Raw genomic sequence first — 13,630 nt, 5'->3', positions numbered from 1 at the left:
TGTATATCATTAAAAAAAAAGAGAAAAAAAAAATTGGCTGCAGCGGGGTTTGAACTCGGCTCGGCAAATTAAAAATCTAGTGCTCTGTGTGCAGAGTTAATACATTAACTCTTCTATTGTTTATATTTATAAGTTATAAGCTACTCGCTTGGGTACGAAGGAAGGGGATAGAGCTTGCCGGCGAAGTGCCAGAACTCGCTGCCGATTGTCGTATGCCTCTCTCTTTCTACGAACATGAGCCTTTCTTACTTCTACTCATACTTTTTTATGTGCAACACATGCGCAGAAAGATGGAATGAGTAAGACTGCGACAGAAGATATAACGCTCTTTGTTACTTGTCTTAGGGCTCTGAGTAATTTTGATACGCACTGTCGTCAAAATCAATAATCATTCCATGCCTTTCAGAGACCATTGCTACGCCACCTGTCGAGAATGGAAAAAATACGATTCTGTGAATGATCACCTGAAATTTTTCTCGCGAAACTGTGTTTTATTTATTTGTTTTTTTGTTATAAAATATTTTTTTAAATATCCTGAACAATAGTATGTACATCAGAAAACAACGATTTACAGTATAGGTACAGTGGTTATTGTGAAATAAATCATTTTCTCGTTGACGGCTGATGACAGCGGTATCCGCCATGACACCTCTAAAATCTAGTGAAAAATGAGTGCATATCTTTATCTTCATTTTTAATTATGATGAAGTAATTAATGTTATTATATTGTTGTTTTCCGAGGTGAAGAATAAAATAAGCTTTCGATTAAGTCCTAAATTAACTAAATTCATCCATTTTTGACGCCGTCATTTGTAGAGAAAAATTTGCTAGGAACTTTCTAGGGGGAAATCTGTCTACAGCCCAGCCTTAATGACGCCGAGTGTATATTATAACTTAGGGAATTTTATTTTTATCTACAACACAATCATAGGTGTTTTTTTTACCCGCCACTAGAGGTGTGGTCGTAGCACTCGTGTCGCCACAGCCTAGCCTGAATGAAGCTGAGTGTAAATAAATTGTTGTCGTTTGATCAACTTACACATTGTAATATTATTAGGTTATAAATCACACTTTTCAATTAGCTTATTTATAAAAAACATATTCAAATAAAAATTTATTATAATAAATATAATAACATATCATGATGTCGCGTTCTGTGCGTGCAGAAACGAGAAGCCGTGCCAAAGATGATATAAAACGTGTTATGCAAGTTGTAGATAAGGTTCGACATTGGTAAATGATTTTTTTTCATTTATGTTATTATTCTCTATTGTATTTAAATTATTTTTCAAATCTTTTGTGAAAGTAATTCTCGAATTTCATTATAGGGAAAAAAAGTGGGTGACTATAGGAGAAACTACAATGAAAATTTACAAATGGGTTCCAATCTCTACACTCGAACAGGTTTGAATTTATATAAAATTAATGAGTTAAATTTTTGAGTAAAATTAAATTTAAAAAATTGGCTAATATTCCGTTTGATATTTATTTATTATTCAAATAACATTAATTGTATTATTATTACTTGTAAATTTGTAGAAAAAGAAAGCAAAATCTTCAGCTGATAAAGAGAATGGTTTAACTAGAAAGAATAATGTTGATTCAACTAATTCAAATTTTGGTTTAACAGAGGACTCGAATACATGTAATATAAATTTTCGTTTTTGTGTTAATTAAGAATACTGTTAAAACAATAAAAAGTAAAATAAAATAAAAACTTTTAGGTTTTTCAACAGTCAGTGATTCTCAAGGTTTAACTGATTTTTCAACTCATTTAGCATTTTCTGAAGATTCGAATTCACAAAACAGTGAACTTCCTTCGAAAGTACTTAAGGCTGACTAAATAATTAAGGTTAATTTAATTTATTTAATATATATATATATATATATATATATCTCTAAACTGGAAATATTTATGCTAATTTTAGATTATAAAAATCACTTAATTTCAATTGTCACGATGATATTTCCTATTACAATTTACAAATCAATACTTTTTATTTGTGAAGTACATTGAAATATTTAAGAGAAACTTGGATCTACTTTTATAATTTTGTCGTTAATCTAATGAATTTCTGAAAAATTTGTTGCTTTTGTTTACAAACTAATACGAGTATTAACATTTTTGTAAATAGTATTTAATATCACCTTTCTTATATTTTTGAAAATTAAAACAAGAATTATATTACCCAATAAAAAGATGTATATAAACACTATCAATATCATTAAATCACAATTGTAACGAGCGACTCAGTTTATAATAAATAATGAATATGAAAAAAATTTTTCTACCTAAAAATAACATATTTCACTTTTTTTCTAACATCTATGTATACATGAATATATTATTCATGATTATAAAAATTTTATCAAAATGGACATAAATGTCATAAGAAGCAACAACAAACTTTTTCATAAATTTAAAATTGTTCGCAGAATGTTATTATGAATATGCATACATTTGATAATTTGATACATAATGAGAATATTATATTTTAATAAATGCAATATTTTACCAACTACCAATCTATGCAGAATATTTGAAAAATATCAAGGTAAAAAATGAAAATCAACTATTCGAGTTATTTGAAGCCAAAATTTTGTTATTACTTAAAAAGACTTTTAAATTAAATATATTCTATCTTAGGTCAGTAATCAAAAAAAAAAACATTAAATACACATAAATTTTCTTAATTTAATTATATTTATAAATCAAACGTTACATTTATTTTAAAGTTAACTTTTTATTTTTAAATTCAAGTTATTTTTAAAATAGTTTTAGAGTTTTGAAAAAAGTTTTCAATTACCAAGGTAAAGTAGTACCGTCATGTTGAAGAAAACAGCCATTATCTTTTTCTGAAAGATTCATGAGTGTTTTAACCATATCACTGCAACTAGTATCAATATCTAGAGGCGCATTAGCACCTCCCATATCTGTCTTCACCCATCCTGGATGCATACAAGCTACCAAAATACCATCATTTTGTAAATCAATACTTATCGATTTAGTAGCAGCATTTAAAGCAGTTTTACTGCATCGATATGGATAAAATCCACCCATAGTATTTTCAGCAATGCTTCCAATAATTGATGTCATGTTAATAATTGCAGCCCGATCAACTCCCATGCCAGTATTTTTCTTATCAGCAGCTTTCTTCAGCAGTGGTAAAAATGCCTAATAATAAATCAAAATTAAAACTTTGAATCATTTTAATAAATTTAATAATAACTTTAATTGACTTTTTTACTTTAACAAGCATAATAGGAACGACGGTATTAACGAAAAAACATTCTGTCAGATGTTCAGCTTTAACTAGCCCAATTCTAGTAAATTTTGTAGCCATTCCAGCATTGTTGAATAATACATTAAGACCATCATCTCCGACATGTTCCTTAATTACATAAACTAGACTATCATACTCATTTAAGTTGGTCAAATCTATAAAAAAAAAACCATAAAAAATGAGTTTAGATTTTGTTTACTTCATTAATTTGATTAGTATAAATAAATTATATTTAGCAACAACTGCATAGTTAAAAAATCGATTAGAAAGTATCAATGTCATATTTCAACCTTGGTTAAATTCAGTTGTATCAATTATTTGCTAAGTCATGGATCTATGAGTAAGATTATATAATGAATGTTTTGAAATATTTTCAATAGAGAATTTACAAAGGTATAGGTTATTTATACCATTATTATTCTTATCAGTTGATTGATAAAATAATATCTCACCAGCTTTGATGATATAAATGTTCTTTGATTTTTCAGCAAGTTCTCGAAGTCTCTGCAAAAAATTAAGATTTATACACCTAATGTATTATGATTGTGGTATAATAATCACGATTACATATATTTTTATTTTATTAACATTCAATATTGTTGAAATTGTATTAACGTAAATTTTTATAACCAGGGCTAAATTTTGTTAAATTTTCTATAATCATAAAAAAATTCAAGTAATGTATTATCATTTTCTGTAACAGTTATTTGCTTAGTAATGATAATTTCACTAAAAGATGTAATATTTCATTGAATCATTTCATTAAAATTAAATAAAAGAATCACGTGATTTCTAGCAATGTGCGAATAAGAGGTAAGATGACTAATATAGAGGGCAGTTTTGACGTTTATGTATATATATATATATATATATAGATATATGTTGTAACTCGTTTGATATCGTCAGTTCAATTTCTTGTTGCGGTTAATAGAGTTGATTACCTTGTAAATCAGTATCTGATTTATTTCTCAAGTCTAAACTTATCTAAAAAATTATTTATTTAATTGCATATAACTTTTTGATATATCTAAAACAACAAAATGGCACCAGTTGGTAAGAATAGCATTTTTTTACATCTCGTTATTTGAGTATAAATAAAAAACATCATCAATTAATACTAATGATCATAAAAGAAATGTTTTCATATTCTAACGAAATAGAAAAAACAAATATTTTTTAATTTACCTCAGCCTTTGAAGGATCCCGGCATGTCGCGAAAATTTTTTCAGGGGGATTTGGGAGTTGAAGTAAATGTTGAACTAGTCCCAGTCCAAGTCCTCTATTGCAACCGGTAATCAAAATCGACCGCATCTTGACGTAAATTCTGTATAATTGATGTTAGCTTTCCGCTATAATTCTTTGAGATACAATTCTAAACTGATTATTTGAAGGTCACAATTAAGTTTATATAAGCTTGATGCTGGATAATTATTGAATAGTAAATATTGCACATGTTTTTATATAAACGTGAATGCACAGATAGCTTATTCGCTATGTCATAAAGTGACGTCATGATCATTTTAAATTTTCAACGTGTGTGCAAGTGATCATGGCGACGTTCAGACTCTTCTCGCGTCTTCAAACTTTTCGAATTAGCTCCATCGTATTTTTCAAATTCCGACAGACAAAACAAAATCATACAAGTAACAAAATTCTTTCAGCATGGTTTTGTAGTGAGTGACAATAAATTTGATAATTGACAATCTTCTTTTGTTTTTTTTTTAATGGGCAAAAAAGTTTTTGTTTGTCAGAAGAGCTAAAATTGTAATACTCTTAACCTCACATTATTTTTCACAGGTGATTCAAAAAATCAATATAATTTAATTGTAATTGGCGGTGGATCTGGAGGTTTAGCGGCTGCCAAAGAAGCTGTTGAACTCGGTGCTAAGGTAGCCGTTCTTGATTTTGTTACTCCATCGCCGAGAGGAACAAAATGGGGACTTGGAGGTACCTGTGTAAATGTTGGATGTATTCCCAAAAAATTAATGCATCAAGCTGCTCTTCTTGGGGAAGCTATTCATGAAGCAGTTGCTTTTGGATGGCAATTACCTGAACCAAAAAGCATTATCAATGATTGGGAAACTTTAAGAACTGCAGTACAAAATCATATTAAATCAGTAAACTGGGTGACTAGAGTGGAACTCAGAAACAAGAAAGTCGAATACCTTAATGCCTTAGGGTATTTTAAAGATACTAATACCGTAGTGGGAGTGATGAAAAATGGCGAAGAGAAAGTTTTAACTGCTGACAATATTTTAATTGCTGTCGGCGGTCGTCCAAGATATCCAGATATTCCTGGTGCCGTTGAGTACGGTATTACCAGTGATGATATTTTCAGTCTTGAACATGCTCCAGGAAAAACTTTAGTGATTGGAGCTGGATACATTGGTCTAGAATGTGCAGGCTTTTTGAACGGTCTTGGGTATGACGCAACAATTATGGTAAGATCAGTAGTTTTACGAGGATTTGATCAACAAATGGCAAATCTAATTGCGGAAGAAATGGAGCAACGTGGAGTTCATTTTATTTATCAAGCTAAGCCTAAAAAAATTGAGAAACAAGAAGATGGCCGATTACTTGTTCATTATATTGATAAAAATGGAAAAATGCATCAAGATATCTATGATACTGTTTTGTTTGCTATTGGTAGACAAGCTTTAACTCAACAATTAAAATTAGAAAATGCTGGTGTTACAGTTGTTCCTGAAACATTAAAGATAGCTGCAGAAAATGAACAAACTAACGTTCCTAATATTTATGCCGTAGGCGATGTTCTGCATGTAAGTTTAATTTTATTATTAAATCAATGAATTTGTGAATATAATATTAAGCCAATCGATTTGTTTTTTTTTTAGAAAAGACCAGAATTGACTCCAGTAGCAATTCATGCTGGTAAACTCTTAGCCAAGAGGCTTTTTGGAAATTCAACAGAAAAAATGGATTACACTAATGTAGCTACAACTGTATTTAGCCCATTAGAGTATGGGTGTGTTGGTTTGAGTGAAGAACAAGCAATTGCAATGTACGGAGAAGACAACATTGAAATTTATCATGCATTCTATAAACCTACAGAATTCTTTATTCCTCAAAAAAATATGTCTCATTGTTATGTAAAAGTGATCAGTATGAGAAATACAGAACAACGAGTGCTTGGAATGCATTTTATTGGCCCTCATGCTGGTGAAGTAATTCAGGGATTTTCTGCCGCTATGAAATGTAAACTAACATTTCCAGCTTTGAAATCTACTGTTGGAATTCATCCTACTACTGCCGAAGAGTTTACTCGAATATTTATTACAAAAAGATCAGGAGTAGATCCAACTCCTCAAAGTTGTTGCAGTTAGAATATATGAAATGATTGAAAAAATTGTTCAAGGTTACTTTTTAATAGAATAAGTCTCTGAAAAGATAATTTAGGCTGTTTATTAATTTGTATCTTCAATACAGAAGATATACTTGTATTATTTTTATATTCAACTTCAAGAAATAATTAAAAATACGATGAACAAAAAGTTGGCCTTACATTTTTGTTAACAACTATTATTATGAATATTAATAAAAAGAATTGATAAAATGGATGTCATTGTGAGAGTAATTTATTAAAAAAATAGACTTAAGGGTATTTGCTTTTACGTCAAGTTAGTTATATTATTTTTTATGCTTATTTTTTGTTTAAATTTCTCGTAATATTAGTATTATACAAGATCTTTTACAGACATCTTACTATTGATGTATCTTTTAAAAATCATATCAGCTTAAAGGTAAAACAATCATCAATTATATTTTGTAGCAGTTTTTTTACAACTTTCATTGTTTAGCTATTTTAACTATTACCACAAAAAAGTTTACTAATTATATAGATAGAATATATATATATATATATATATGTACATTAAAATAGATAAAAAAAAGCATCAAATAGAGAGGATTAATTTTGAAGAAGGCATAAACACTGCCAGCAGTGTGGGAAGGTGTGAAAGTAATAAATATTCATTTAGTTATTTAAATTAAAACAATTGAATATTTTTTGACATTTTTATGAATTAATGTAATGAGTAAGAAAATGAAAGAAAAAGGATTATCTTTTTTCTATTTTAATTTTTTTACACGAGACAAAACTTACTCATTATCGTCGAATAATAAACTCTATTTAAATCATTAATATTTACACATATTTACAAACATTTTTACTTATACTGAAAGAATTTATTTTTATTAAAACATATAATCACTGTGCATATCAGTACGTTTTATTTGTTGTTCATTATTATACTTTTTCTTGCACTAATCAAAATGATGCAAATATAATAATCCTGAACTCATGAACAATATTTTAAGACACAAGTCATGTCTAAATAAAAAAGAAACATCTTGAATTGTCTTTAGTCATATAGATTTCATTAAAATTCATTACTTATTGATGGAGAACATTATTCATAGCATTCATTCTCCGGTAAACTGGAATCTTTAATTCTACAATTAGGGCAGTACCATTTACCTTTCGGTGGTACCATAATTCCAACACATTCAAAGTGAAACCATTCGATTTGGCAATTTTCACCATCGCATGCAATCATTTCTGATACTTCATCATATGGACACTGACAAAAACAATAGAGGTTTGTTGATCGAGCTGATGGACCTGATGGACCTGATGGTGCAGAATAATTCTCTGGAAAATTTGATTGAGTTGAATTCATTACTTGTTCACTTTCAGATACATTGGAATCACTACTAGAATCTACTGGTTCTTCAGAGTCTGTTACAGAAGGTGCAGGCGCTAAAGCTGATTCAGGAATACTCGACGGCGGAGAATCAATTTTAGGTTGAATCATAGGAGATGGTGGTGGTCCGAAATTCTGTTTTATTGTAATATTTGGAACATAAGGGATAACTGGAATTTGGTTCTCAACTTTTCTCCACTTCTGAGTCACATGGTGAGACTGCCGTTGTTCTTCATCACTTGAATCCCCATAAAATTTTTTTGGTATTCGTTTTCTTTTTGAAGATCTTTTACTTTCATTAGTATTATTTATACTTTTATTTTCATTTCCAAGTAATGTGGAGCTCATCGATTGATTAATTGCACTAGAATTTGACTGAGTAACTTGATAATTAGCAGAATAAACTTTGTCATTAACTTGAGCAGTATTGATATTGGGAGATGATGTATAAGTTGGTTTATTTTGATATAAAAACTTTGGAATGTTTAATTTAATTGACTCAGTAGCCTGTTGTTGTTTATTTGTAGATCCAGGAGGCCGTCCTCTTCCTCTTCCTCTGCCTTCATCACCTTTCTTTCGTCTTTTAGTTCTAACTTTACGCTTATTAATCTGTTTAGAAGGCAATGAAGGTGTTGATGTTGCTAGAGAATTAGTTTCAAGATTAGAAGCCTCTATAATTCCATTTTTAGTATCATCTGAAGCAGATTTAAAATTTGAATCATCTATAGGCGGATCTACAACGGCTAACAACATCAATTGATTTCTTTTTTCTGCTAAAAGTTTGTTAGCATGCTGTTGAGGATATTCATCATAAAAATCCTCATCAGTTTCTGTTTCTGTCGTTTCTAAATCAGACTCTTTAAGAGATATATTAACAGAAACAGTTTTTTCAACTTCTTCATTGACACAAATAGTAGACTCAGTAAGTGCTTCTTCATTTGATCTTACTTCATTTTCAGTTTGAACATCATCTTGAAAAACGGATGTTCCGTCTTTATTTTTGTTTTTTTTAGCATCTCGTTCTTTTTTTCTATTTTTTTTTGTAATTGATTGTTTTTTTGGTGAATTTTCGGACATCGAACTATCAGAATCTGAACTACTACTTGAAGATGAGGAACTTTCTGAAGATGAACTACTACAACTGCAATTAGTACCACAGGAGCAACTACTTGAATCACTATCACTAGAAGAATCACTTGAAGATGAACTGCCGATGCCATCATTTTGTTGTTTCTTTTTTTTTGCGGATTTCATTCTCTTTTTAGTATCATTTTCACTGTTATTTGTAGAATTAATTAATGTAGAACTTTCAGTTTCTTTTGTTTCAATATTTTGTGATTCTGCAGGTGTTTCTTTTTCTTTCAAGTCATTTGTATAAATGACACAATAATCATGCTCAGCTATGATAAGTTTTAAAAGTTCTTCTTTTGCTATTGAGTTTTCTTCAATCTTTTCAAAAGATTCTTTAGACTCTAAACTTGCCTTATAAGATTTAAAATTATTCCAGATTCCGTTCATGATTACAACTTCTTCTTTTTTCTGTTCATCATTATCTTCATCATTTTCGCGTGTATTATCATTAAATTCAGATACTACAGTTTCTTCAACAATTTCTTCAGAATTCTCTTCAATACCATCATTTTTTTCATCATTATCTTTTATTTCACTCCCGTCTTTTGGTTTTCCTTCATTTTCTTTCTTTCTTTTCTGTACTTCTTCTTCAGTATCGGAATCACTATCTGAAGATAAATTTAAAGGAGGTAAATCGTAAACGTCTACAACCTTTTTAATCGGTTCTTTGGAAACATTTAGATCATTTAAAATATCTGTTTCAATAGTTTCGCTTACTTCAGTAACTGTATTGGATTCAATATTAACTGATAATTCTTGCAAATTTTCTGGAATTTCTAGAGGAATTTCTGCCTGTGGTTTATGGCTTTCTTCATGTTTAATAGCTAATTTTTTAGATATAAATCTTTCTGAACATTCTGCACATCCATAAGGAAGATCTCCAGAATGTAATCTTTTATGTACTTTTAATGCAACAGCTCGTGAAAATGTTGATCCACATTCTTCGCAAACAAATGAATTTGGAGGTATACAAAAATGATAAACATGTGGCCATTTCTTCTGTAGACATTTTTTACAAAGAACACTCTCCGTTCCATGCTTCCAAAAGAGATGTTTAGTAATATCAGGCTTATTTCTATATGCAATTCCACATCTGTAACAAAGATGATGAAGTTTGTGTTTCCAAACATGGTTTGAAAGTTTTTGTTGATTCCCTGTTGATTCCAAACACACATCACAAGCATGATGTCGTTTTCTTAAATGAACCATTAATCTAAATGCTGATGGAAGACTTTCTATTGTACACATACAGCAACGATATCGAATATTAACATTAGACGCATAAACTCCAGGACAAAGATGACATAGAAGCTCACTGTGATTATAAAAGGTTGATTTACACATTATGCAAATAAGAATTGTCTTCTGATGCATCTTTCTGTTGTGAAGATAAAGTTCTTTGTAAACGGTATAATAAATTCGACAAAGATAACACTCATACGTCCTCACCGTAGGTACATCGTAAGTTCCACGGATAGTGTCATAGCTATCTAAATTGAAGTATTGAGATTCCAGCTCATCTAAAGACTTTTTTACTCTTGAAATGAATTGTTCTTGTTGAATTATAATTGCTGGATGTTGAGGTTGAAATCGATGTTCCGCTAACATATGTAAAGCAAGCTGTTTTCCATGTACTGCTATGTGTCTTGCGTGATTACAATATACACATGTTGGACTTGCAGCTTCGATACATCTCTTTAAAATATCATCAATTTCCATACTGTCTAAAGTACCTGCTACATTCAAATCTATACTAGATACATCATTAGTTGCTAAAATAATTCCATCAGAATCTGCTTGTATTACTTCCAATTTTTTTTCTGTTTCTTTAAGGTCATAAATTGAAGTTTCTGGTAGATTATTTTTTACATCTACAACAGAATCGGAAAATGCATTTATGTCTGCAAGTTCACCAAGATTTATTACTGGTTCTGTTGTTGCTAGAACTTCAGTTTTTTCTATATTTGCCGGTTCTATCGTATTTTCATCAATTTTTTTCGTTCCTACAGGCTTATCAACATTTATAGATGTTTCTTTTATTTTTTCTTCTTCAGATTTAGAATCAGATATAGCCACAGTTAATCTCCCACTATCCGAGTAACTTCCTTGATCATTTATTGAAGTATCTTTTTCTGCTTCTGTATCGCCAGTTTTGTCATTTTCTTCATTAGACTCAATATCTTCATCTTCGTCATCATTAACTTCATTATTCGTGTAAGTTCCATTAGCATTAGGAGTCTGTACAGAAAATTGTGAATTTTTATTTGCACAAATTTTAATTACTAGGCTCCTAGAATTATTTGAATTTACTCTAGTAACAGAATGAGATGGAGATTCTTCGGCAGGCGAAGTAATTTCTTTTTCTTCAATTAACTCTGATATATTAGACGGTGATTTATGAATAGGACTTTCAATACAAATCGGACTAGTTGGAGGTGAGTTTCCTGAAGAATCTTCTTTTCCGTCATCAAGAATCAATTCTCCTTGTTCACCTTCTTCTAGACTGTCATCTAAATTATTTAATCGATCATCTTCTCTATTTTTATTATCATCATGATAATTCCAAAAATTACTAGATTTCGATGTTTCTTTAAATGTTTCTGAATATTTACAGTACGGTTTTTCAGAAAGTGGTGATTTTACACTTTGTCGATCTTTAAGATTTTCTGAAAGTATTAGTCTACTTTCTTCGACTTTAACTCCATATTTAGATGTTTGTATTACATTTTCTGTAATTTTATCCTTTGAAGATCGCCTTCTTGACTCTATTTCATCATCTCTATCAACTGAAGGATGACTAATTTTGAAATGTGCTTTTCTTTCATATAAATTAGAAAATTTTCTTTGATACGATGATAAAAGTATTTTTTCATTATGCTTAAGTTTAGCTTTTCCGGCATTGAGTAATTTTTTCGCAACAGCATTTGCTGGATTTGGAAGTAAAGTTCTTTCAGAATCACTAGTATGTATCCTTTCAATTGTATTTTGTTGCTCTAATGATGAATTTAAACTACATGATGACAAATGTGTTCCAGTTTGTCTACATACTGAACAAATTTCAGATGTTCGTGTATTTGGTGAATTACAATTATGATTGGAGAAATTATCAGTCTCTGAGAAAACTTTTTCACACGTGCAACAAATAAGATAACAAGAGTCTTTGAAAACTGTATAAAAATCTTCTATTGAAGTATAACATGTTTCTGGAACACTGTGTTTTTTTGAGAGATGATAAGACAATCTTTCAGCTTGGCCAAACATTCCAAGACAAAAAAGACAAATGTGACGTTTATGAATTTCTCTCATATGTAAAAAGAGATTCCAATTTTCAAAATACGTTCCACAAGCTGAACAAAGGTAAACTTTTCTTGTAATATGGAAATTATTCGTATTAGGAGAAGATATATTAGTTGAATTTTGATCAGAAGGCCCTGGTGGTGTATTAGAATTAGGGTTAGCTGCACCTAAACAAACACACTGATGTTGTTTCAACATTGATGGCGACCGAAATGACACTGTTGGATGGCACGTTGGGCACTTATACTTGCCAGCAGGTTGTAATCCAAGATACTGTGCATATTCAGTTATTTTACCACGTTTTCCTTCAATACTTTTATCTTTAGAAGCTTTTAATGTCGTCATTGGATATGATTCCTGCATAATTTGCTCAGGCATTTGATTTTCTTGTGTCTGGGCAAGAATTCGTTTTTTAAAACCTTTAAATATAACCTTTAAATTAGATAGTCTGTCTTCCGATGTTTCTTGTTTATTTTCTTCGATACCGTCGATATAGTCGTTCATATTGGTTGCTTTTTTCAATGTCTCACCAATATATGAACTATCTTTGTATGGCGATTGGTCAGGAATAGACCAGGAATTAATGTTCGAACCTTCTCCATCCTCATCTTCCATAATAGTTCCGATAGCGACGATGGCTTTATCTGTAATAGCATCACTCAATTACTATTTTACAATCGTTTACTTTTTTTCAATAAAGATCTACCACATTTCACGGAAACTGAATGATGATTATAAAGCAAAAGTAATTTTGAAAAATTAAATTATGGATATAATTAATTATAAATTAAATGATTGAAAAATTATTATAAAAATTTCATAAAATCATTGAACAAGAAAGCACCCGGAGGAGCTTAGAATCACGCACTCTAAATGATACAACACAAGCATTATAACACATACCTCGAATAATAAATGATCACGAAACAATATTCTACGAATAACGACAATAATTTTTATTATCACTGTGAAACTAAATAATTTATTTCCGGCAATCCTCCAATTTATCAAAAGTGCACTCCAAGTTTCTCAGACTGTTTCGATGCAACCCGCGCCGAAAAGGTTAGTAAAATGGCGTCATATCCCCACGGTATGACAAACGAGATCGAAAACTAGGGACCACTAAAGATTCACAGAGTAAGCGAATAAGTAGCAATAGTTTAAACTAAAAATTAAAAAAAAACACAGTTTTGA

The 13,630-nt window shown here is 30.1% G+C and overlaps 4 protein-coding genes across 7 annotated transcripts; 2 read left to right on the top strand and 2 right to left on the bottom strand.

Moving 5' to 3' along the window:
- The first annotated feature begins 444 nt into the window (after nt 1-444).
- On the top strand, nt 445-2,159 carry BCL7-like (chromatin remodeling complex subunit BCL7B-like protein). Of its 2 annotated transcripts, XM_035090279.1 has the most exons (5): nt 445-1,233; nt 1,329-1,404; nt 1,540-1,645; nt 1,725-1,852; nt 1,929-2,159. In XM_035090279.1, exons 1-4 carry the CDS (start codon nt 1,142-1,144, stop codon nt 1,841-1,843), a joined length of 393 nt encoding a protein of 130 aa, XP_034946170.1. In that variant the 5' UTR covers nt 445-1,141; the 3' UTR covers nt 1,844-1,852; nt 1,929-2,159. The 2 variants fall into 2 exon arrangements, with proteins under 2 accessions (XP_034946170.1, XP_034946169.1); XM_035090278.1 differs by lacking the exon at nt 1,929-2,159 and having other exon boundaries at nt 446-1,233; nt 1,725-1,920.
- A 581-nt stretch (nt 2,160-2,740) lies between these two features.
- On the bottom strand, nt 2,741-4,631 carry sni (SDR family oxidoreductase sniffer). The gene is made up of 4 exons (XM_035090383.1): nt 4,470-4,631; nt 3,737-3,788; nt 3,249-3,439; nt 2,741-3,175 (listed from the first exon to the last, which is right to left on the bottom strand). The coding sequence occupies exons 1-4, from the start codon at nt 4,593-4,595 to the stop codon at nt 2,804-2,806; spliced, it is 741 nt and encodes a 246-aa protein (XP_034946274.1). The 5' UTR covers nt 4,596-4,631; the 3' UTR covers nt 2,741-2,803.
- Nucleotides 4,169-6,862, top strand: Trxr1 (Thioredoxin reductase 1). 3 transcript variants are annotated; one of them, XM_035090382.1, is made up of 3 exons: nt 4,169-4,337; nt 5,082-6,064; nt 6,140-6,862. In XM_035090382.1, the coding sequence occupies exons 1-3, from the start codon at nt 4,325-4,327 to the stop codon at nt 6,626-6,628; spliced, it is 1,485 nt and encodes a 494-aa protein (XP_034946273.1). In that variant the 5' UTR covers nt 4,169-4,324; the 3' UTR covers nt 6,629-6,862. The 3 variants fall into 3 exon arrangements, with proteins under 3 accessions (XP_034946273.1, XP_034946272.1, XP_034946271.1); XM_035090381.1 differs by lacking the exon at nt 4,169-4,337 and adding an exon at nt 4,819-4,927; XM_035090380.1 differs by lacking the exon at nt 4,169-4,337 and adding an exon at nt 4,819-4,957.
- Nucleotides 6,692-13,562, bottom strand: MESR4 (misexpression suppressor of ras 4). The gene is made up of 2 exons (XM_035090379.1): nt 13,340-13,562; nt 6,692-13,080 (listed from the first exon to the last, which is right to left on the bottom strand). The coding sequence occupies exon 2, from the start codon at nt 13,049-13,051 to the stop codon at nt 7,715-7,717; it is 5,337 nt and encodes a 1,778-aa protein (XP_034946270.1). The 5' UTR covers nt 13,052-13,080; nt 13,340-13,562; the 3' UTR covers nt 6,692-7,714.
- Between the last annotated feature and the right edge of the window lie 68 nt (nt 13,563-13,630).

The sequence above is a fragment of the Chelonus insularis genome, unplaced genomic scaffold, assembly GCF_013357705.1.
Source record: "Chelonus insularis isolate UGA/USDA-ARS -01 unplaced genomic scaffold, ASM1335770v1 contig_76_pilon, whole genome shotgun sequence".
NCBI classification, from domain to species: Eukaryota; Metazoa; Arthropoda; class Insecta; order Hymenoptera; family Braconidae; genus Chelonus; species Chelonus insularis.
Note: the sequence above shows the minus strand (reverse complement) of the source record. Positions and strands in the feature narration are given on the sequence as shown.